The sequence below is a fragment of the Chaetodon trifascialis genome, chromosome 11, assembly GCF_039877785.1.
Source record: "Chaetodon trifascialis isolate fChaTrf1 chromosome 11, fChaTrf1.hap1, whole genome shotgun sequence".
Taxonomy (NCBI): domain Eukaryota; kingdom Metazoa; phylum Chordata; class Actinopteri; order Chaetodontiformes; family Chaetodontidae; genus Chaetodon; species Chaetodon trifascialis.
In genome coordinates this window covers 842,405-866,397 of record NC_092066.1, presented here as the reverse complement: position 1 = coordinate 866,397, position 23,993 = coordinate 842,405, and the positions used below count along the sequence as shown (strand labels likewise).

Genomic DNA, 23,993 nt, shown 5'->3' with positions numbered 1-23,993 from the left:
TAACTGGGGGTCAACAGGGGACAGCAGCTGATCTTACAGCAGGTGAGACAAGTGATGTGCCCAACACAACCATGAGGGGGCGCCACAGAGAGCAAAGCTGCTCAAACAGCAGCTGGTAACAACATGATGTTTAAAACACATTGTTAGTTATGGCACATTATTTTGGTTATTTCATTATTCTTCTTTCTACAGTTTGGAAACATTCTGAGAGAATTTCTGAAAGCTGAAATATTTCCAGCGTCACAGCTGTAAAAACACGTGTCAGTGTCTCAAACTGTGTGATAACCAGGAGCTCCGCGGGGAAACGTCACGCTGACAGAAGCAGCTGTGAATAATTAATGATCGTCTCAAAATATGACCTTTCATTTCTATAAGTATGTTTCTCCTGATGTGTCAGGATTCAGCAGCACGTCACATGAGCGGTGGTGATGGTGTCAGTCCGACAGGTGGATGAACTCAGCCGTCAGGTATAATTGACGTGTGAGGTCCTCTGGACCTGGATGGCCTGGAGGAAGAAACTCCTCCTCATCGTCTCTGCTGACGCCTCCTGACTGCAACACAGAGTCAGATCGAGGTCTTTAACGAACCTTCACCTGCTGTGAAGTCCTTTAGGTGTGTAAGCTGACGTGTGAAGGTGCGTTCACTGACAGCACCACCCTCTGCGGGCCGGGCGGTCACGGCCATGACAACAGGAAGTGACGCTTAAAATACCAACTCCAAACTATTCATTTACTTATTTCATTCTTCCCTTATTATTTTCCCTCCTTTATTCTGAATAAAACATGTCTTTTTCTTATTTCATACTGATCATCCATTTTTCCAAACATGCAGTTTTATCCACTATTTTCTCTCCTATAGACACAATTATACAAGTGTGGCATATTTAACAGGTTTCCACGAAACTTATGGGTAGTTACACTCATCTACATCACAGTAACTTCGCGATATTTATCATTTTGAATGATTATTATTATTATTATTCTTTGCGTATTTTACCTTTCTTTCTGTGAAGTCATCAAAGGTTTTTTTCTGCACCAATAAAGAACAACTAGCAGAAAATGGAAATACTGAAGTAAAGTGACAGTAATGTACGTTACAGCTGTGACTTTCCACCGCTGGGACTGAATCTAACTCACCAAATCAACAAAGGTCATTTGTGTGATTGTATTTATTTTATTCTTGAAATGGTCATGTTAACATTACTAATACTAATATTATTACACACACACACACACACACACACACACACACACACACACACACACACACACACACACACACACACACACACACACACACACACACACACACACACACACCGCTCACCCCCTCCCCGTTCCGGGCCTCTGTGGGTCAGACAGGAACAATATGGCGCCGGGAGGAGCGTTAGCTTCTCGACCAGTCGTTGTCTGAAAGACCGGCTATCCGGCAGGATGAACCTCTGCGCCCAATATCTACGGTAAGCTCATCGTGGTATCACCTGTCCGTTCGCCCAGCGCTACAGGTGTTGCTAGAAAGGAACATTTTAAGTCCACCTGGTCAATTGTTTTGTTCGGTTGCTAACGCTAAAGCTAACTCGGCTGGTCTAGGGGACCACCCCCTTAGCGAAATGTTGGCGCTAGCTAACTCACATATCAACAAACAATCGATGCTAGCGCCTGCCGTCACCTCGCTCAAAGCTAGTCAAATGTGTGGTATATTTTATACAAGCTGGTGTAGTTATAGGCAGATTAAATGTTTGCTGTCCGTCGTTGGTGTGAATTTAAGGCTAGATTTGTCCTTACCCGCCACAGAGAAATGTGTAACTCAGTGTGTTATTGCTAGTTAGCTTTAGCTTGCTAGTGTCTTTCTGCGTATGTCAGGTTAGCATTAGAGAACCGATGCTGTTCCATATGAAATGTGATTTGGGTTAATTAGCACCAGCCTATTCCATCTTTTGATACCACTCAGTCGTTAATTAGCCACGTTTTAAGGGTTTCCGTCATTTAGATTAAGATCGATATGTGAATTAGCAGTGAGTAGTTGGTGTGAAGATGTTAGCCACGTTAGCTCACGGGTATGTAACAGATTGTTTGTATATATTTCGTCGCATTTCTGATCCAGAGAGTAGTCTGAGCCCGATATCACCACTGTTCCCTCTTGTAGACATTTGATACGAGCTGTTAAATGTTTTAATGAAGTCAACGCGGATCGTGCTGTACGTGATAGTAGCTTCATAGTCAGGTTGTCTGGTTTCGGTCTCTGTCATTAGCTGTTAGCTTGGTTAGATAGAAGGAAGTGCTGTGTGTTACTCATGCTGTTAGCATGTGACGGTGAAGCGCTGCCATGTTGTCATGCTGTGTGTGTTTGCATGTGTGTCTCTGATGGACCTGCCTAACCTCCTCCTCTCTGTTTACATCCGAGCAGACAGGCAGAGGCCCTGAAGGCTGACATGACAGGTAGGTTTGCACCATCACCTCTAACACTTAGCTCAGTGAATGCACCTGTCCAGTCTGTATGTGCACGCTGCAGGTGGACTCCTGCACTCACACTCTGCTGCTTTGTTATTCACATGCAGGCAAATCTTGTGTCTCCACTTGTCAGCTGTGGTCCTGATCACAGCTGAGTGGAGACTCAGCGTTCTCTTTCATGGACATGTTTAAGAAGTTTAAGTTGTTTAAAAGCAGACTTTTTGTATTTGTACGTTTTCGGTTGTTAGTCAGTGTGATCAGCTGAGATGACTTTTCATGATGTTCTCACATCAACTGAATGATTAATCCAGATGTCAGCGGGCAGATTCATTGATTATTGATAAGAAATGTTCATTGTTAGATGAGACGTGGTCCGTGTAGAGCGGGTGGTTCAGGTCTGGGCGCTGGCAGTCGGGCATCGTTTTCCCATGACAAGCAGCCGTTCCCTCGTCTGGAAGCTTCTTTGAAAGTGTTCACTGATTAACTGATCAACCTGTTTTAATCTGAGCTGTTATTAAGTGTCACTGCTGTTAACGGATGGCTGATGTTTGAAGCAGCTGTAACAGCAGACCTGTGGATTGATTTGTTTTCCCACAGACCTCACTGTTTGGCACGCTCTCAGTTTACCTATTTTTACCAGCCTGTGTGATGTTTGGGACAGAGCCGCAGCTTCACACGCTGCTGGTATGAAGCCAGAGCGTCTGCTGGGAGAAACCACATTCAGCCTGCGGGCCCGAGCGCTCGGATGCTTTGTGCTTTGATGTGATCTGATTGGAGGCTGCCTCACACACCTGAGGATCTAAACAGAAGACAGGCGTGTTTGGTTCAGTCGTGGCAGCTGCTCCTTCAGCTCCGTCCTCAAACTTCCCAAATACTCATTAAATCTGTGGCGTCTGTCTCCAGTCGCAGGTTTGTGTTTTCCTGCTCAAACGTGGACTCTGGTTAGTCACGTGACTCAGGAGGGCAGGTCAGTTAAAACAGCCATCATGTGTAGTTTGTGTGTGCTGCATGAGAGGAGAATAGTCATGGTTGTTACTGTGCTCATGCTGCGACACCTGACACACCTGCTCAGCAGTCACTCAGTCGTTTTTCCATCTTTTATCAGGTGAGTCAATGAATCAGGTAGTGAGCCAAACACCACTGATAGATCAGCTAATGATTAAAATAATCAGAATTTGCAGCTGCTTGTTGTCAGCGTTCCTAAATTTAGCAGATGTTGTGACGTGAGGAGGAGGAGGCGTTGAAGCTCGGCCTTCATCCCACAACCTTTCACTCTTTGTTTCGGCTGCTTGTCGTCAGCAGACAGTCATGAACACAACGTTTTCTGAACAGTTTCCTCGTCCAGCAGCGCGATGACTGAAGGGGGATTGTGACACAGCCAACACATTTTCATGTCCCACATGGTTATTATATTTTATTAACATGCATTCAATCAAAATAAGCTTCAGTTAAATTCAGTAGTTTGGAGTTTTAGTTATCGCTGCTGATGTGAGCTTCAGTCTCAACAGTAACAGTCATTTTTTTAACTCTTTCTTTGTGAATGCTTTTCCTCCACAGATGCTTTTTGTTCAATGTGTTCGAAACACAAGAACAGACTAAAACCAGCAGCTGTGTGATCTCAGAATAAATCAGAGCCGTGAGCATTTTCACCAGACGTTTCAGGTTCTGATGTTTGGTCTATGGACACGTTTGAAGCCCAGAAACGTCCTGAGGTTCAATTCAATTCAATTCAATTCATTTTTATTTGTATAGCGCCAAATCACAACAGAAGTTGTCTCAGGACACTTTCCATATAGAGCTGGTACAGACCAAGCTCTTTAATCTACAAAGAAACCAACAATTCCCCCATGAGCAGCACTTGGCGACAGTGGCGAGGAAAAACTTCCTTTTAACAGGCAGAAACCTCGAGCAGAACCAGACTCTGGGTGGGCGGCCATCTGCCTCCACCGGTTGGGTGAGAGAGGAAGAGCAAGAGAGGGAGAGAGAGAGAGAGAGACAGACAGACAGACAGACAGACAGACAGACAGACAGACAGACAGACATGCAGTCACAGTAACAGTGACAGTGGATGTAATAACAGCAGTAGCAGTTGCAGTGGATGTCAGGCAGGGCCAAGGCAGGAGACGCAGCTGAAATCCACAATCCAGATTCAGCCACTGTCCATGGGAACCTGCAAGACGACAAAGCACAGAGACTCCGGGGAAGGAGCTAAGTTAGTAACACGCCGTGGTAGGACATGAGAGCGTGCAGATGGAGAGGGACAGAAGGACAGAGGAGCTCGGTGTGTCTTTGGATGTCCCCCGACAGTCTAATCCTATGGCAGCATAACTAGGGGCTGGTCCAGGACAAGCCTGAGCCGAGGTTCAGTCCAGAGCTTCAGTCCCGAGGTTCAGGACTGAGGTCGCTGTGTTGCCGTCCTGCTTTCCACCACACAAACGCTCCAGCTGGTTCACGCTGCTTCCTCTCTGTGTGTTAGACTCAAAGCTGGGGGCGGCAGAGGTGTGGACGTCTCGGCAGGCCCTGCAGGACCTGTACCAGAAGATGCTGGTCACGGACCTGGAGTACGCCCTGGACAAGAAGGTGGAACAAGACCTGTAAGCTGCTGCGCCTCCACACACATGGAGCAACTGAAAGCACCTGGATGAGAAACCAGTGCAGAGTGAGTTGTGGCTGTTGGTCTTGATGGTGTTTCTTCCGTCCGCCTGCAGGTGGAATCATGCTTTTAAGAACCAGATCACCACGCTGCAGAGCCAGGCCAAGAACCGAGCCAACCCCAACCGCAGCGAGGTCCAGGCCAACCTGTCGCTCTTTCTGGAGGCTGCTAGCGGTTTCTACACACAGGTAGGATTCAGGCAGCAGAGTAACAGGTTCAGGTTCAGGGTTTGGATCAGTTCTGCTTCTGGTCATTGAATTCAGTCCTTTTTGAATCCTCGTCATGATTCTTGTCCAGTCAGTTTCACAGAATCAAATATACTGAAGTAAAATCACTTGAAGTTTCCTGCAGATTGAGTCTTCAGTTAGCCGTAAACTGCCAGCAGTGTTGGAGTTTTGGTTCGTTGACTGTGAAAGAGCTTCCCTGTCAGCTGACGTGTGGAGTTTCTGTCTGCTCGGTGTTCCTCCATTAAACATCCTGCATGAGTTGATTGTGAAGCATTACGGCTGCCCGCTTCCTCCCACCTGCTGCACAAAGTACCTTTGCATTTTAGAAAAGAGAAAATGTGAAAACAGGTTTTCTTCTATTCCAGATGAGCTTTGTCAGAATTGACCTGCATGATCATCAGTTTTGTCTTTGCCTTAAGACTGAGGGCAGCGATGTGAAGTGTGTCTGTAGTGAACTCTGAAGCTCATGTTGCTGTAGTGCAGTGTCAGAGTGAAGGAGAAGTCCCACTTCACAGCATTGATAATCCTCTAGAATATTACTTCAGAAACGGTCTGTGGGATGAAGTAAGCAGTCAGGACAGTGACAGCGCTCCTCAGAGGGCGATAGAGTCGCTGACATGGTCCTCGCTCCCTCTGGGTAACTGCTGAACTGCTGCTCTCAGCTGCTGCAGGAGCTGTGCACCGTGTTCAACGTGGACCTGCCGTGTCGCGTCAAGTCGTCTCAGCTCGGCATCATCAGCAATAAACAGAGCAACACCAGCGCCATCGTCACCCCGCAGCCCAGCTCCTGCTCCTACATCTGCCAGCACTGCCTCGTCCACCTCGGAGACATAGGTGAGTCCACCGGCAGCCCTTCTTCAGACAGCTCAGTGGAGGGAGGTCGAGTGTCCGCTCCTCATTTTGTCCACGTTTCTGTCTTCCAGCACGCTACCGTAACCAGACCAGCCAGGCCGAGTCTTACTACCGACACGCCGCTCAGCTGGTCCCGTCAAACGGTGAGTCTGATGGCTGCTCTGCAGGCTGCCTCACATCTCTCCTCGGTGTGTGTTCGAGCTGGAGTTCCCTGCGTCCGGTCTGCGCTGAGCTCGGCCATCGCAGCGTTTACGTGGGACCACACGGCGCTTTTTGTCTTTGAAATGTGATCCGTCCAAATGATGTTGTGTCTCCTGATCAAGTTCAACCTCCCGATGATGTGCCTCAGCTTAACTCTGACAGAACAGCAGTGATTTCATTTTAAGATGTGACGATCACATTTTGTACGTTCATTAAACGTGATGAGGCGGATTCCTAAAATGTTAAACTCTGACATCTGAACGTTCAGCAGGTGAGACGCGCTCAGGTGTTCATCGGATGCTCCTCTGTGTCTCCTGCAGGTCAGCCGTACAACCAGCTGGCCATCCTGGCCTCCTCCAAAGGAGACCACCTCACCACCATCTTCTACTACTGCCGCAGCATCGCGGTTAAGTTCCCCTTCCCAGCAGCCTCCACCAACCTGCAGAAGGCGCTGTCCAAAGCTCTGGAGAGGTGACGCCACACACAGCTCACAACACGTCCCACGTTTCTGTCCACGTTCACGTTAAATCACAGGAAAATGGTCTGATGATCAGGAGGGATCTGCAGCAGTTGTTCGTTGTTGCTCCCTCTGAGAACAGACAAAGTTTCTGGAGATGTGAGACTGTCTCTCTGGTGTTTCTCCTGTGTGACGTCCTCTGTCCTCTGCTGTCCTGCTGTGTCCCCGCAGCCGTGATGAGGTGAAAACCAAGTGGAGCGTGTCAGATTTCATCAGGGCCTTCATCAAGTTTCACGGTCACGTCTACCTGAGCAAGAGTCTGGACAAACTGGACGCTCTGCGGGAGAAACTGGAGGAGCAGTTTCAGGTGAGACCAAGACGTCCTCCAGAGCGTCTCTGCTCGTCCGCAGTGTGATTTCAGTCCTCTAAAGTCTTTGTCTGTGTGTGCAGAGGCTGATCCTGCAGAAGGCCTTCAGCTCTCAGCAGCTGGTCCACATCACTGTCATCAACCTGTTCGAGCTGCACCACCTCAGAGACCTGACGGCTGACGGCGGCGGCGAGCAGAGCTTCAGCGGCGAGCAGCAGATCAGCTGGTTCCAGCTGCTCGGACTCTTCAGTAAGACACACTGCACACACTGTCCACGCTGTCCGTGCTTTGACTGCGTCCCTGTTCACATGCTTACTCTGACTGTCACTGGAACTATGTAGGTATCAGGTATCAATGGACGGCCTGAGCCAATCAGAGCGGAGCGTTCAGCCAGTGTCTGTGTGCATTTTTGGAAGTGACCTGAGCGCCGCTGTGACGCAGCTTCACGCTGTCCATCAGCTGTCTCACATGTCTTTCCTGCTGTGTTGAGGGCTGACATGAAGCTGTCTGGTGGTTGGTTGCTCATGGTGTTTGACGTCCTGTCCCCTCAGTGTCCTTCCTGGGTGTCATGTGCAGCCGCGCTCTGCTCAACAATAACCGAGGGGAGGAGATCATGGGCGAGTGTCCTCTGCCGGCCATTAAAGTTTCTCTGGACTGGCTCAGACTGAGACCCAGCGTCTTCCATGAGGCCGCCGTCGACCAGAGGCAGTAGTAAGCCTTCTGTCCTTCTGTCTTTTCATCAGTGCCCAGTTGTCTTTCTGCTGTTCAGTCAATGTCAACTCCTCTTCCTGTCTCTCAGCATCTGGCCCTGGCTGGTCTCCATCCTCAACAGTTTCCAGCCCAAAGAGGACGACGTGTCCTGTTCCTCAGGTAGGACACCCGCTGATATTGATTCTTTATCAAGCCCAGTGATCGATGGGAGCTCTGGTCTGGGTCCTGCTCCAGTCGCAGTCAGTCAGGTGTGAGGAGGACCAGTGGTCCTGTTGTTTAGTACGACATGACGCAGCTTTGTCTGCCTGCAGCATCTCAGGAAGCTTCTCACACGTCTGCGTCACCTTCAGTCTCAGTGTGGTTCAGTGTGGTTATCACTGCTTTTCAAACGAAGGAGTGGACCTCTTGTCACAGTGTGGACGCTGAAGTGGAGCTTTTTGAGAGCAGTGACAGATCAGCATCTTTACTGTTACATGTCTTTGACTCTCTGTGATCTCAGCCAATCATAAAATCCACCTTTGAGCTCTCTTGTTTCTGATTGTGTGTGCAGGTTTCCTGTCACTGCCACATTAACTGTGTGTGTTTGACTGTCAGACGATTTCAAGCTGTTGTCGCTGAGGGTGTGTTTGTTTTCCCCACAGTGATGCCCCTGCCAGAGGAGTTTGAGCTGCAGGGTTTCTTGGCGCTGCGGCCCGCTCTGAGGTACGGCGCTCAGGCGATCAGTCGTGGGATAAATGTTGAGCCGTGTGCTGCTGTAGAACTCACAGTGTTTCCATGTTTTGACGTCTTTTGCCGTTTCAGGTCCCTGGACTTCACTAAAGGTCATCAGGGCATCCTGGTGGACAGGGACGGCCTGCCGGTCCACACTCGGCACCAGAGGCTCGTCAGTCTGGGCAAATGGGTGGCCGACAACCAGCCGGGGTGAGTGTTCATCAGCTGCGTCTGTTAGCTCTCACACACCAAACCATTCCCAGAGAAGATGCTGCCAGAAGGCTTCAGTCAATGTGCAACTTGTTTCAGAGAGACAGCAGATGATTGTGTCTCCAGCTCCTGGACAGACAGGAGAGGAGAGCCGAGTGGACGATCATTGACGGACACGTCGGCTGACAGGAAATGATTCAGCACCTGTTGTGATGATCGATCCGTTGTTTGAGTCACTTTCCTGGTCGCAGCTTTTGCAGTTTGAGGATTTTCTGTCTGTTGTTTTATCACAGAAAACTGATCTGTGGGTTTAAGGCTGCTGGTTGGTCCTTTGAAGATGGCAGCTTGGACTGTGGGACATTATTCTGGACGTCCCTTGCTCATTTAATTTCTATAAACAAAAAGAAGAAATAATGGAGAAACTAATGATCAGGACAGAGCAGATTGTCCAGCAGGTGGAGACACTGCGTCTCTCTGCCTTATGTTGATGCTGCTAAAGGCTCAGTGGAAACGTTGGGCGGCTGTGGCTCAGGGGGTAGAGCGGTCGTCTGCTAGTCAGGAGGTCAGTGGTTTGATCCCTGGCTTCAGTCCACACGATACTTCATATCCTTGGACAAGATACTGAACCCCAAAGTGCGGCATTGCTGTGTGAGGTCATATGTACGTGGCTTTGGATCAAAGCGTCTGTAAATGACTGATTGTGATTGTTAAAGAAAGAAGATATTTTGTCTTCCACCAGCTGCCGATGATCGTTTGCTTTTTGAGTCCCTTACAGGACGTGGACCGGCGAGTCCCACTGAGAACCTCACAGTCTGAGCGAGGTCAAAACACCACGACAGTATCTCAGTGTGTGACCTCTGTCTCCTCTCTGCAGGCTGGTCCAGTGCAGGGTGAGTGAGGACGGCCTCCTCGTCTTCCTCTCTGACATTCCAGAGCAGGCCATCGAGGAGCCGCAGGAGAAGGAGGCGCCGGTGCTGCAGGAGTCGTCCAATGGCGAGCAGACGGCCAACGACGTCGGACACTCCGGCCTGAAGTCGGTGCTTTCGGCGGGGAAGACTCAGAGCTCGTGGCCCGACGGCAGCGACCGACCCGTCGTCACCTTCAAGGAGAACATCAAACCCAGAGAGCAGAGCCGCGAGCCGACGCGGAACCATCATCTGAAAGACAGCGGCAAGGAGCGCCGCGACTTCACCAAAGGCAACGGCGCTGCTGGGAAAGGAGAGCTGAAGAGGGACGCGAAGAGGAAGAGCGAGCTGAAGAAAGCCGGCCATGAGAAAAGCGCTGACGCCGGAAAACAGGTGACGTGTGACCTCAGCGCTGACGGTGCGTTCATGAGGCGCGTTAACGAAGCGGCCGATGACAACGTCGCTCTCCCTTTGTCTCGTTCAGGTGAAGGCGCAGACGGAACTGAGGAAGACTCCGGTGTCTGAGGCAAAGAAGACTCCTGTCACTCAAACGCAAGCCACCGGCTCCTCCCAGTTTATCCCCATCCATCACCCGGGAGCCTTCCCCCCCCTGCCCAGCAGACCAGGTACACACACACACACACACACACACACACACACACACACACACACACACACCCTCTCGTTTCCACTCGAAGCGTTTCGAGTGTCAGGCGATCGTCTCACGTGTCCAATGAGACGCGTGTCCACACAGGTGTCCACACAGGCTGCGCTTTGTGTAGTCAAGTGTCTAAAATTGTCTTCAAATGTCTGAACTTGTCCTCACTTTGTCAACTGTAGAAGACTTTCTGGGCTCCATGTTTGTTCTCGTGACAGTCAGACATTTTGTTTATTCTTTGTCTCAAAGACACTGAAGACCACACAGCGTCAGTGAGACAAGGAAATGCAGTAACCTTTCCTCTGCAGGTTTCCCTCCCTCAGCCTATGTGATCCCTCCCCCGGTGGCGTTCCCAGGGCTTCAGGTGAATCCGGGCTTCACCTTCTCCACCGGGGTGTCCGTCCCCGGACCCTTCCTCCAGCCAGGAGTCCACACCCAGGGCGGCGCCCAGGCTGGGAAGCAGTCCCACATTCCCTACAGTCAGCAGAGGCCCTCTGGTCCCGGTCCAGGTCAGGGACCGGGATCCTCGGGCCAGGGCTCGGGGCCCATGAGCCAGGGACCCTCCCAGGGCCAGCAGCCCCAGTCCCAGCCGCCCTCCCAGCAGGCCTTGCAACAGTCGGTCCAGCTGCAGGTGCAGGCTTTGAGCCAGCAGCAGCAGTCTCCCACCAAACCGGTCCAGCAGGTCGGGATGGGGAAGAGTCCACCTCACCACCCGGGGATGCAGCAGGTCAGTCTGTCGATCTTCCTCTCACGCTGCACATGGACCCAAACATCGGCACCAGTTAGAGCTGGGGCAGCTGGGACGATGCCTGATGGGCCAGTTTGTTCCTGCTGACGCACAGGAACAGTAAATCTGAAACTAAGTGTGTGACCAAATATTCTTATTGTTCTGATGTCAGTAAGTCCGGTGGTCAGTGCGCCTCTCACTTCCTGTCTGACTTCCTGTCTGCGGCCCATTGGCTCCCACTGAAGATGTAAATCTTTAAAACAGTGCAGGTCGGTTTGAGTGTGAGTCAGAATAAACTGTGTGTTCATGGTGATGAAGAACTCAGAGGAAGAAGATCCGTCAGACTGAAGTGTTGGCAGATCCACTCACTGCTGGTCTGAGTGTGAATGAGCTTTGTAGACCAAGATGAGCAGATTCTTCCTCTGAATGTCTGTATTGAGTCGAGTGCGTGAGCTCAGACGGCCTCAGGTAGGTGAGCCCTGAGCGCTGCAGTGGTGTTGACTCTGTGTGTCTGCTCTTAGCAGTACATGCAGGTCCAGGATCAGCCGGCTCAGATGTGGAACCAGGCTCAGGCGGCTCTGCAGAAGATTTCTCCCATGCAGATGTCCATGAAGCAGCCTCAGCAGCAGCAGGCCTTCTACATGGCGGCTCAGGACCCTCTCAAACTGTACGAGCACCAGCTGCAGCCGCCCGCCCAGCCGCAACTGTCCAACCTCGACAAGAAGATCAAGTACCCCAACGTCAAGATGCAGGACTTCTACTGGGAGCCGTCCTACAGGTTAGGGGACGGGCTGGCTGTGATGGCAGACAGGATGAAGAGGCCTCCGCCAGGCGGTATCTGCTCTGAGCAGGACCCCTCCGCTGGGCCCCGGGGACCCCCGTTTGAGGTGAGCAGGTCTCAGGTGATGGTGAAGGAGGAGGTGGTCCTGTCCTGCTGCCTTTCTGTCTCTCTGCTTCTTTTTCATGCAATGTTTAGTTTGTTTTTAATTTATTTGAACAAATCCATGACAAAAACCAGCCGGGGCCTGCAGCCGTCTGGGATCCATCAGGTTATTGGTTAGCAGAGGTGGACGCATCACGTGGCATGGTGTTAAGACAATGTCCAAGGAGATGGTCCCTCAGACGCTCGGCTCAGGTGTGGTGAAGCCGTCACCAGGACTCAACACTCATCTGTTGATATGTGAACAGTGTGATGGAACAGAGAGGAAGCGTGTGTAGACTGAAGCAGAGAGGGGACAGCAGGGACAGTCTGGACTGTGATCGTCCACCTCCATCTTATTCAGGCTGTCTTCTGTCTCTCTGCTGTCCTCTGATGTTGAACTGGCTCTGATCTGATCTGATCTGTGTTAAGCTTCAAGCTTCTGTAGCATAACTTTCCCTCTTTCCACCTCTGTCTTACCGGCTTGCCTTCTTTCTTTTTCTCCTTCTTCTTCTTCTTCTTCTTCTTCTTCTTCTTCTTCTTCTTCTTCTTCTTCTTCTCCTTCTTCTTCTTCTTCCTGTTGTTCTTGCTTCATCTCTCACCAGGACAACAAGAGCTCGCCTCTTCTCCCTCCTGACCTGTTAAAAACTCTAGCAGATTTTGAGGAGGAGGAAGAGCTCGTCTTTACTAAGCCTCCTGATTTCTTCCAGGCCTTGGCCGGCCCTCTTAGCACTGCTCCTGGACCAAACATATTTGTATGTAGCCCTGTCTTCTGCTTCCACCCCCCCCACCCCCCCAATATCCAGTCCCATCCATCCAGACCTAAAGCCACACTCTGCTCATCATGTGCCATCTGTTCACTTGTTGTTGTGTAGAATAATGAAAGATCTCAAATTCAGGCAAAGATATTTAAAACATGAATATTCACAAATCCAGTCACACAGTCTGTGACCACGTCAGAGGACAGGTGGATTTAGGATTTACGTTCAGATTGTGGCTTTAAATGCATGTCGAGTGTCCTCTAACAGTGACATGATGTCTCCTGGAGACAGGAGACTTCACATCAGTTGAACCATGACGGACAGAGAGTCTGATCTGGAGCCCTGTAGAGAAGACCTGTCCGTCCCTCCGTCCGTCCCTCTGTCCTCTGCACACAGCGCTCTGCTAACACCTGCCGTTCGTATCGCTTCCTCTCGAGTTGAATATTTTCAGTTTGTGAGACTTTTGCTCATTTGCGTCGCCCACCATGAATAAACACGCGGCGTGTCTTTGCATTGATTTCATTTATAATCGCTTTGCGTGAAAAGTTTGCTTCACGCTTGGTGTGAAGGACGCTGTGTCCTCTTCACGGCTTCGTTCCCCTCAGAGCATCTCTTAGGGGGAGAATTTGCACCGGCGGTTTTATTTTGAAAACTGCCGCTCTGTGTCTGACTTCCTGCCTGCTCTGTGCAGTGTGATGCAGCTTCCATCACAGTCGTATTTTAAGGCCTCTGTGTCGTTTGAAACACGCTGTGGTCATCGCAGACACTCATGTGGCAGCAGGAACGAGACGCAGCCGTGACCGGTGGGCTCCAGCTGAAAGGACCTCGGTGGTCCTCAGTTTTTCTCCATCCAAAACAAATCCAGATTTATGATGAGTTGTCGTCTCGAGCGGCTGCTTCACAGCTTCAGTCGCTCTGACGTGTTGGCCTTCGTCTGCGTCACTGAACACTCAAACAGATTTTTACTTTCGGAGATGAGATTGAAACCAGCCTCTATTTGTGCAGCACAGGCGATGAGAGGATGAATGGTGCAGCTCAGCTCTGCAGCATGTGTGTGAAAAATGTGTGTGCGTGATGTAATGGCCGCCGTCCGTTGGTCCTCATCACGTCTGTCCTTCGTCTCTGCAGCTGCCAAACCAGACCAGGATGGAGAGTGGTCCCGAGGTGGTCAGCCAGTCGTCTTCTCTCTTGCCTATATCTGGCTTCCCCATGCAGGTCAGACCCCCCCCATCTGAAAAGTTCCCTTAATCACACAAACACACACCTGCTGACACCTCTGCCTCCAGCCTGCACACCGAGCATCGTCAGAGATGGCCTACATTTCCCATAATGCCCGCTGGTGCAGGTCTTTATGTTGGAGACTGACTGAACAGACACGACATTACACACACACACACACACACACACACACGTAAATGTAGGCTTGAATTGTTGGGGTCAGCTTCAGACGATCGATGTGTGATCAGTGCGTCTTCGTCTCTGATCAGAGATCATTCAGTAGCCGACCAATCAGAGCTGTGACGTCTCCATGTGTTCTGTGTTCAGGAGTATAACCAGAACAGCATCTTCAGTCAGGCCTACGGCAAGAACCTGCCCCCCAGCTCCAAGCCTGACGCTCCCATGATGCACCAGGAGCCGTCCCTCTACTCCCTGTTTGAAGGGACCCCCTGGTCCCCCTCCCTCCCCGCCAGCTCAGGTACGTCACACCTGTAAGCAAATGGAATCTCTTTATATTCAGCACCAAACAGAAGCACGACTCTGATGTGTTAACTCTGTTCTGATTGGCAGATCACTCCACCCCGGCCAGCCAATCCCCTCACTCCTCCAACCCCAGCAGCCTGCCGTCCTCCCCCCCCACACACAACCATGGAGCCATGCCCTTCTCTAACTTCGGGCCCATTGGCACTCCGGACAGCCGGGACCGCAGGGTGGTGGACCGCTGGAAGGCCGACAAGACCGGTGAGGACGACATGGGGTTCAGGGGGGTCAGGGGGGGTCACATGGACTGCGATGTTTCATCCCAGGTGTTGACACATGGTCCCTGTGCTGTCTTTCAGGCACGGTCAGCGGGTTCGGGCTGGACTACCTGCCGGCTGCAGCCTCCTCTGCAGCTTCAGACAGCAGCTGGCACCAGGCCGGACCGGCCGGCAGCTCCTGGACCAGTCAGGAGTCTCCTATGGAGGAGTCGTCCTCCACCGTGCTGCTCGACAGCCTGAAGGTTGGAGCGTCCTCACAGACGATGAATCACAGTTTTACATTTGTTGATGTGTGTTTTGTGGGTTCAGATGTCTGAATGCGATTAACTGAATTATACTTTGGAAAAAAAAATCTTCAGACCAAACTCTGAACGCTGTAGATGTTTTTAGCATCATGCTAACGGTTTGCTCTCCCCTGCAGTCGATCTGGTCGAGCTCCATGATGCAGCCGGGCCCGTCGGCCCTGGAGCAGCTCCTCCTGCAGCAGAAACAGAAGCAGCAGCGAGGTCACGGCGCCATGAACCCGCCTCACTGAACGGCAGGCCGAGGCGGCGCTTTGTGTCCGGACGTCAACAAAACCACCACCAGGAGAAACGGGAGGAAAAACAAGTTTGACGAAGACGAGCTCCAACTAAAATGGAAAATTAAACCGGTGAGAAACGGTGGAGGCTGGGGAGGCCACACGACCCCCCGACGAGGCTGAAACACCACCCCACCCCCCTCGGCTGTCGAGGAGCGGTGACGCCCCTCCTGGACCGGAGGGCGAGGGATCTCTTCAACCGCGGTGCCACGCGCCATGCCACCGCCGGGTTTCCTCCAACCCGCGGAAATCTGAACAATGAGGAACACAACCCCCCCACCACCTCTGACCCCCCGGTTTTGGACAGACGCCACATCTCCACAGCTCCTCTCTCATCTGGAAGAACGTCGTCTTAGAAAAAAAAAAAAAAGCAGCTCCTGGACGTCTGCTCGGCTCGGTCGGAGCGCCTGTTTTTAGCGTCTCCGCCGCCGCAGACTGAAGTGGGGGCGCGGTGAGAGAGCGAGGATGGTGTGGTGTTCGGGTTTGGGGGGGAGGTCAGGTGAAGCACTGGGGGTCAAAACAGACTGGACCCTCTGATCTCTCATTCATTTTCATTGCTGTGGAGGAGGAGGAGGAGGAGGAGGAGGAGGAGGAGGAGGAAGAAGAAGGCTGGCTGTAGTTTAGTGGTGAATGAAGGACGGAAAGGAGGACGTTTGGGATGAACAGCTATATAAATATATAAATAAATATATATTGCCATAGTTGGACTTTAAATGGGCCTCGTCTCTTAGCTGTGTTGGGAGGATGAGGACTGAAGGCCAGGTGTGTGACGTCACCTGGGAGGAAGAGCCCGGAGGCCCGACGACGGGACGCCCTCGCGGTGCCGCGAACATCACGCACGAAGGAGGGGCTAAGAACAGGACGACCCCGTCACACTTAGGGATAGTATTACCGTTAGCTTCAGAGATCGCAGACATTAACAAAAACTGTATTTTGTGATTTGTTGGTAGCAGTTTTAGCTTCTCGCCCTCTGAGGTGAACACAGGTATGTCTATTAGCTTCCTGCTTGAATGTTTTCGGGCTTCTCTTCCTCTCCGGCCTCTTCTTCCTGTTATTTCTTTACTTAACAAAGGAAAAAAATCAAAAGATGTAACCCTGCTCGCTTTCTTAACCCGCTTTTACTGTTTCCTTTTCCTCATGTTTGAAGCAGCTCTGTCGACTCTGCTGAGCGCGCTCACTGTCCATGACTGCTGTGAAGGTTAGGACAGACAGAGAGAGACAGACGGACAGAGACAGACAGACAGACAGAGAGAGAGACGGACAGAGACAGACGAACAGACAGACGGACAGAGACGGACAGACAAAGAGACGGACGAAGAGACATGCAGAGAGACGGACGAACAGACAGAGAGGACAGACAGACGGATGGACAGACCCACAGATGGACGGACAGACAGACAGATGGACAGACAGACAGATGGACAGGTATGTGCGTACTCGTCGTGGCTCGGCTGGACGTCCTCTACCTTTTCTTCAGTAAGTCGACTGCAGCTCGTCCCTGTACAGCAGATTTTTTATGAATCGTAGCGTCTGGAGAGCCTGAACTCTGTTTTTATTGGACCTGCACCTGAAGCCCGTTTCCAGCCGGAAAGTCGCAGCAGGAACTGTGAGCCTCAGGATCAAAACCAGGACCTAAAGCCCCTTTTTGTACAGTGCCATTTACCCCACATCTGACAAAGCGTGAAGCTGAAGCAGCTCGTCCTGTGACAGATTAGAAAAAGCTGTTTGACACAAACGACGTCCTCGTCCTCGTCTTCAGGCTGCAGCTCACTCGTTATTTTCTTCAGTGATTGATTCATTCTTTGGTTTAGAAAACGTCGTGCTGACGTCTTCAGCGCCTGACCTTTACGCCCTGAAGCTGGTTCTGTGAGTCTGTTACTGTCACTGAAAGTCGTTCAGTTAATCGACTTGTAGCTTCGTTCGTTTTAATCACGTAGTTTTTACGACTTACGACTTTCGTCTGATCAGTCAGGATGACAGACGGGCTGCAGTCAGCCAGGATGAAAGGATGAATGGTGAAGTGATGAGCGGTGCTCTGCTCCTGCAGTGTGCCCTGCGTTCTGTTTGAAAGGCGTCAGGCGCGCAGCAGCACTGACCAACAAACCAAACCCCCGTCGTTCTGGGCGTCCTCACAAAGACTTTTTTAGATCCACGAACTGAATGGAACTTTTGGGAGTTCCTGAAAAGGTTCCTGAGTTCCTGAAAAGGTTCCTGAGGTGGAAACGGGCTGGAAGAGTTTGGCTGAGTTTCAGGGGCTTTATTTCTATGGTTTCACCCTCGTAGAGCATTTACGAGCGTCAGTCCTGGTTGTTTTCGAGCCAATCAGAAAGCAGCTGACAGAAAGCAGTGACAGCTGACCAATCAGGCCACTTAGAGGCTCCAGCCACCCCCCCCCCCCCCCCCCCCCCCCCCGCCCAATAGGCTTCAGGCTGTGACGGTGCAGCTCTGTGGCTTCCTGTCCAGTTTAAACCAGCAGAAAGCTGTTTTTCTACCCTCACAGTGAAACAAACTCTGCGTTCAGTTCCTAGAGATTCAAGAAAATAAAAGCCTGTTTTTATTTTCCCATCACGGGACTTTTATTACAGCAGACTTCAAAGAGACGTGTCTATTTTCCGTGTGATTGTGCTTTTCATGTCGCATTTACAAAATGTATTTGAAAAATAATAAAGAGAAAATATTAATGAATGTGAGGACGAATTTGGCCAGAAGCATCGAGGGGAGATGTTTAAGCTGAGCTCGTGGACCCGAGCCGGTCTGTGGACGACTCTCCGCTCTGGAAGACGTTCGGGAGGCTTCAGGGCGCCGGAGCGTTTCTGACAGGAAACATCAGAACTGAGCTTTGACTTGTGAGGCCTTGTGTGTTTCTGTCTCTGGTGGAATCAGCCTTTAAATAAAGCTAAACGATGTTCTCCCTCCACACTGTGTCCACTCCTCTGTCTTCACTGCCGTCTGCGGCGAAGAAGTATTCACATCCTTCACTGGAACAAAGGTACAAGTACAAAACGACACACTGGACCCGTAAAAGTGGCAGTACTATGGTGTAGAAGTAGTTGTACATCAGAGTCCTGCGTTCTGAAAGTAATTGGTGCTGAGCTGGACTGACTGCTCCTTCACACCCACCCTGTTCTGACATCACCGCTCACCTGAGGAGAGGTCCAATCAGACATGGCTGAGCAGGTGTGAAGACTCTTTAACTGGATGTGTCGAATGATCGAAGTGGGCTGAAACTTTCAGTGTTTCCCTCTGAACTCTGATTTCTAACTGTTGGCTGATTAGACCTCGAGGTCACGTGACGCCTCCATTCAGGCAAAATGTCCCAGCAAAAGCATGTGAAGCGCAGAATGCAGCACAGCGTGGTAAAGAAACGCAGTAGAGTGTAGTACAGGCACCACAGAATGCAGTAGAAGTACTCAAAAATCTGCTTTCAGCCTCTAGAAACAGTCGCTCTGATCATCAGGTCATGTGACCTCATCATATTCGTGTCTTTCAGACGTCACACTCTTTTTTTGTGTGTGTGTTTTTAGGCTGTTGTTGAGTCCCATCAGATAAGACACCTCCTGTCTTCAAAGAGACCACAGGGGCTGATGGGAAAAACCTCAAGCCGCGTTCAGCTGCTGCCGCTTGCACTCGTCTATAGAGAAACCGTTCAACAGTTTTTGTACGGCTGTTTTTCATCGTGTCTATGGACTGGGACCACAGTGACTGAAGTCAGTCTGACGCTTCGACAAAAACCCCTCGACTCTTCACAAAGCGTTTGAGCTGTGAAGCAGCAGCTCGGGGCCTCGGCCACGTCAGCGCTTTGGAAACAGGATTGTAGAAAACTTCTAGAAACTTGTTTCACTGGTGGACAGACTGGGACAATCCCAGCAGAGATGATGGTTGCCCACATGTCGCAACACATTTGACATTCGCTGGTCAGCTGATTCGGCCCTCAGTGAGCCTGAAACACCTGAGCTCAGTTTGGACAAACTGATAACAATTACTCAGAAATGTATGTTTTAACTGTGTCTCAACAAAAGCCCTTTATTTCTATTTACTTCCACAAATATCTAGATTTACATTCAGGCAGGTGTTCATCATTTCAAACTGTGTAATGTACACGTTTGCTCTGAATTCCCTGATTGGCTGTAAAATGACCCACTGAAGCGGCAGAACCTCGTTTTCAGACTTTCATTGGTTGCACGAAGCGTCCGTCATCTGCACAGTCAGTTGCAATTGGCTCGATGAGAAGAGCTTCTTTTCAACATGGACTCTCATTGGCTATTGTCAGCGTGGAGATGGAATGGAAGATCCTAATTGGTCAAGTGAGGTGTCAGTCGAAAGCTCAGCGTGCAGCAGATTGGACGCCTCCTGTGGAAGTCCTGAATAACTGCAGGTCTGTGGCCTTGTTTTCTAGCATGAATCAGGTCTGTCATCTGTCAGTCAGAAAGCAGCGAGTAACAGCTGACCAATCAGGCCACTGAGAGGCTCCAGCGTCCCCCTACAGGCTTCAGGTCTGTAATCTGTCACCTCGCCTGTTTATCCATCATTCAATGATGTGACATGGACCCCCGGTGTCCTCTAGACAGTTGTCTCTGTATGGTTCCTCTGTATCCTTCCTCTGGTGTCCTGTCTGTCTCTCTGTGTGTCTTTGTCTCCGCTGAGATGGGCGTGGCCACCAGCCCCACCTGCACACCTGTGGCTCATCACAACTCCACCTGCAGCATATTTAAAGCTGGGTCTCCACTGCGGACGCTCAGTCGTCCTTTGTGGTGCTTCGTCTCTGTCTGAGCCAAACACCGTCCGGATGTCCTGCCGTAAGTCAGCCACGTTCAGTACAGCTGGCATCCAATCAGAAGGATGAGGCGACGGAACGAGCCAATCACAGCTTACTGGAGTTAAATGTGGAAAACATGGAAGGTTCCCAACATGAGAAATTGGTCTGGTGAAGAATAACTGACACAAATTGAGATCAAGTCACAATGAAACATCCCTAAAAATCTTTAGCATGCTAACATGCTAACCAGAGTAGGTGAATGTTATAGTTGTCACTGTGAGCATGTTAGCATGCTGATGTTAGCATTTAGCTGTTCTAACAAACAGACCACAGTTTTCATGAGACTTGTCTTTTTCAAACTGGACACATGGACATGGACATACATGTTCTTCTGATGACAAACTCTTTAATGATGCAGTGAGATTAAATCTGCTCTTTTTAACAGGTTCATGTCGTGGAGGCGACCCGTTATCGCAGGAAAAGTGCTTTTTGTTTTGAGACAAAAGTTTCTCATTTCATCAAAGAAACGCTAAAAGAAATAAAAGGACGGCGTGAGACAGCAGCGGGACTCATGAAAGACGTCCGTCGGATTGGGATTTTTGCCGGAATCTGAGCTCTGAGCAGCAGCTTGTCGTCAGCAGCTGTGGGAGGTTTTTGTACGAGGTTTTCTCACTGTGATGGGTGGACTCCACACTGACTGAACATCCACACACAGCTGAACAAAAACCTCCCGTCTGCTCTAAACTGTCTGTTCTCGCTCAGCAAACGTCCAGAACCCACTAATGAAGGATCAGACTCACCTGTGCTTCAGGTGAGTCCTCAGCTACTTCTTTTCTGCCTGGAATCTGTCACATTTCTTCATTTTGCTGAGCTTTGTGTCGGTGCTGCGCTGCCATCTGTGCTGCTAAACGTGGATTATTCTTTCATTCAGCAGAGAAACACACAGCTGAGGATGTCTGAGTGTGTTCGTCTGTGTTTTACGACCCAGAGAGCGTCGACCTGAAGTGGATTTAAGATTTCTGAGCTTCTCTGAGGAGGACGAGCAGCTCGGAGGTTTTTGTATGAGGCTGAATCACTGTGATGATTTAGTGTTTGGGAAAGCCATCCAGCTCACGGTTCAACCTAAAGGTAAGAAAACACACCTTTTCCTCCTTCAGCAGGATTAATCATGTTTTCAGGGTGGTTTTGGATTTTTGTCAAAGCTTAAAGTTAAAGGATCAGTTGATGTGAGACAGCTGCAGACGTCCTGAAAGACATCGGTCAGATGCACAAAACTGTGGGTTTGAGACAAACCAGCTGGTGTTCACCCAGCTGGACGTCCCGGAGCGTTTTCTGTCTTGACCAGGTACCTGCAGCCGTTCAGGTCCTGCTCACTGTCTAGCCGGCTGTAACACGACGAATGATGATGAACAATAATGAAAAATCTTCATCTTCAAATCCTCCAAAAATACTGAAGCAGCGTTTTTAAAATGTGCAGACTTGTTTCTCTTGTGGTGTTTTGTCTGCAGAAAAAAGCATGATTCAGAGTTTTAATAATAACTGTAAGAAATAATGAGCATTTTTAAAAATCTAACTCAAAAATCAAACTTTAAAGGGAAAATCTGCTGAAACTCAGATATTTGAATTCAGAGCGACTTAATGAGTCCTGACATGTTTTTAAAGAAGTTCAGTTTTGTTGTCTCTCATAGTGAGGATAAATATTGACATCGAGTCATAAAAAGTTAATTTAATGCAACTACAAACAAGAAAGCAACTGAAAGTGAATCGACGTCCTCGTTTCACTGAAGGCAGAACAGCAGCTGGACGTCCCAAAAAGTCTCTGAATATTCTCCTGAAATGTGATGAATGAAATGTTTAAATCATCCAAATATTTGAAGATGTGAGTTCTTGTTGCATTTCTCTCAAAATTCAGACTGGCAACAACAAAAATAATAATAATGATGATAATAGTATGAACTAAGTATTAAATTCAGTGAAGATGGTTGCTGCTGAAGGTTTTGAAGATTTGGTGGTGGTTTTTAGAAAAATCAAATATATCAGCTCTTAAAGTTCATTGAAAAGTGGTTTCTTGGTGCATTTTTCTCCCTAATTACAGTAATTATGATTAATGCTAAAGTTAATTTGTATGTTTCTTGTCTTTTGTCTGCGAGGAAATTGACTGAGTAATTAATGTATTGACACTCCTACTCATAATAAATACTACGTTATGGACTGCACAAGAAAATGTAAAAATGAAAAAGTGTCGTAGAGATTTTGTCCATCAAATGTACAAAAAAGACGAGAGCTAGAATTATAGAACAGTATCGTCTGCATATCGATGAACTTCTGAAACGTTAAATCCTGTATGACTGCATCAAAGAGTCTGGATGAATTTGAAGGTTCGATGATTCTTATTGTCTAAACTATGTTGTATTGAAGAAATAATTCACCATTGAACCCGTATAGATTTAAAGTCTTTAACGTGTCTGCTGTGCTGCTCATTCTGATAAATCTACGACTGCTACTACTAATAAAGTTTATCGTTGCCAATCGCACAATGAAGCTTCACATAAAAACAACTCGAGGAAACAATTTAAAATGGACACAGATGAAAAAGCAGCAAAGTTAAAAGATAAGATAAGATAAGATAAGATGTACCTTTATTAGTCCCACAGTGGGGACATTTCAGGTATTACAGCAGCAAAAGTGGATAACAAACATAGAGGGCATCAGTAAAAGGACATTAAATATCAAACCAAACAATATAAACAAGGAATAATGAATACGAACAATCAGTACTGATATTGCACATTGAATGGTAGTACTCCTGACTGGAGTATTGATCGTGAATAGATTCCTATATTGCACATAGGAATTGATATATTGCACCTTAAGTTGAAATTCACCTGAGCAAATATTTTCACTGTATGAATGAACACAGTTAATGTGTATTATAGTGCAGTCATATAATTAAAAAAATAGCGAATATAATAAGAATTAAAAAATAAAAAATAGTGAAGAAATGTTAAATCCGTGTATGGAACCTGGTTTTCATCTGCTTTAAGTTTCCATTGTGACTGAGCTCTTTAAAAGTCACACAAACACAAAATGTGGTCTTCATAAAATCCATCAGTCTCCTGCTTCAGACTGAACTGTCTGTGTTCAAAGACGACGGATTTAGGTTCTTTAAGAATCAGCTGCAGAGCACAGATGGATGTTTTCATCCCTCTCTTTGTACCAGATACGTCCTCTGTGGAACCGACCCTGTCCATCCTGAGTGCTCTGCAGCCTGAGGGGGCGCCGCCGGACACGCGGGCCGATGAGGTTTGTCTGGCCGCCGGTTTCTATCCGAAGGAAGGCAAAATGGTTCTGAACGTGAAGGATCGTCAGGTCAACCTGAACACCGACAGCGCCGTTATGTCCCGGACTGAGAAAGGCTACTTCTATGCCGGATTCATCAATGAGACCATCTACTCCTGCGAGCTGAAGAACACCGTGACTAAGAACGGTAACAAGAATCCCACGATAGTTCAAAGATGGAACTCAGATCTGCTTCAGCCTCTCAACACTTGATATATACAGTATCGAGGAAAAGCTCAAAATTGATGTTTTATATGAACACGTGAACTCTGAACATGTGACGTGCTGTTAAAATGTGATGAATTCACGTGTTCCTTTGAGTTCTGACTGATTGATTGATTGATTGATTGATCGATTCTGTCTGTTCATCCAGGTCGTAGAAGACACTGAATGAATAATTATTAATGTGTGACCGATGTGTTTTCTGTTCTCACCAAGAAGGCGACAAGTGTGCCAACCTTCATCCAACTGAGTCGACGGACACAACTGAGCGCCCTGCTGCACACAATCCAACAGCAGCACCAGGCAAGACC

At 49.1% G+C, this 23,993-nt stretch overlaps 1 protein-coding gene across 4 annotated transcripts; it reads left to right on the top strand.

Moving 5' to 3' along the window:
- Positions 1 to 1,358: 1,358 nt before the first annotated feature.
- smg7 (SMG7 nonsense mediated mRNA decay factor) lies at positions 1,359 to 18,275 on the top strand. Of its 4 annotated transcripts, none has more exons than XM_070974075.1 (23): positions 1,359 to 1,459; positions 2,407 to 2,438; positions 4,927 to 5,044; positions 5,159 to 5,291; positions 5,993 to 6,164; positions 6,254 to 6,325; positions 6,704 to 6,854; positions 7,072 to 7,207; positions 7,291 to 7,456; positions 7,759 to 7,918; positions 8,007 to 8,077; positions 8,560 to 8,620; positions 8,720 to 8,839; positions 9,714 to 10,137; positions 10,229 to 10,370; positions 10,711 to 11,129; positions 11,654 to 12,016; positions 12,654 to 12,803; positions 13,938 to 14,024; positions 14,355 to 14,505; positions 14,598 to 14,768; positions 14,867 to 15,027; positions 15,207 to 18,275. In XM_070974075.1, the coding sequence occupies exons 1-23, from the start codon at positions 1,434 to 1,436 to the stop codon at positions 15,318 to 15,320; spliced, it is 3,600 nt and encodes a 1,199-aa protein (XP_070830176.1). In that variant the 5' UTR covers positions 1,359 to 1,433; the 3' UTR covers positions 15,321 to 18,275. The 4 variants fall into 4 exon arrangements, with proteins under 4 accessions (XP_070830176.1, XP_070830175.1, XP_070830178.1 ...); XM_070974074.1 differs by having other exon boundaries at positions 11,651 to 12,016; XM_070974077.1 differs by lacking the exon at positions 12,654 to 12,803.
- The last annotated feature ends 5,718 nt before the right edge of the window (positions 18,276 to 23,993 follow it).

What these genes read in the sequence shown, in the direction of transcription:
- smg7 (XM_070974074.1), top strand. Translation starts at nt 1,434, where the DNA reads ATGAACCTCTGCGCCCAATATCTACG. An exon ending in CTAGCGGTTTCTACACACAG is followed by an intron (nt 5,292 to 5,992) that starts GTAGGATTCAGG and finishes TGCTGCTCTCAG; the next exon opens with CTGCTGCAGGAGCTGTGCAC. An exon ending in CGTCCACCTCGGAGACATAG is followed by an intron (nt 6,165 to 6,253) that starts GTGAGTCCACCG and finishes TCTGTCTTCCAG; the next exon opens with CACGCTACCGTAACCAGACC.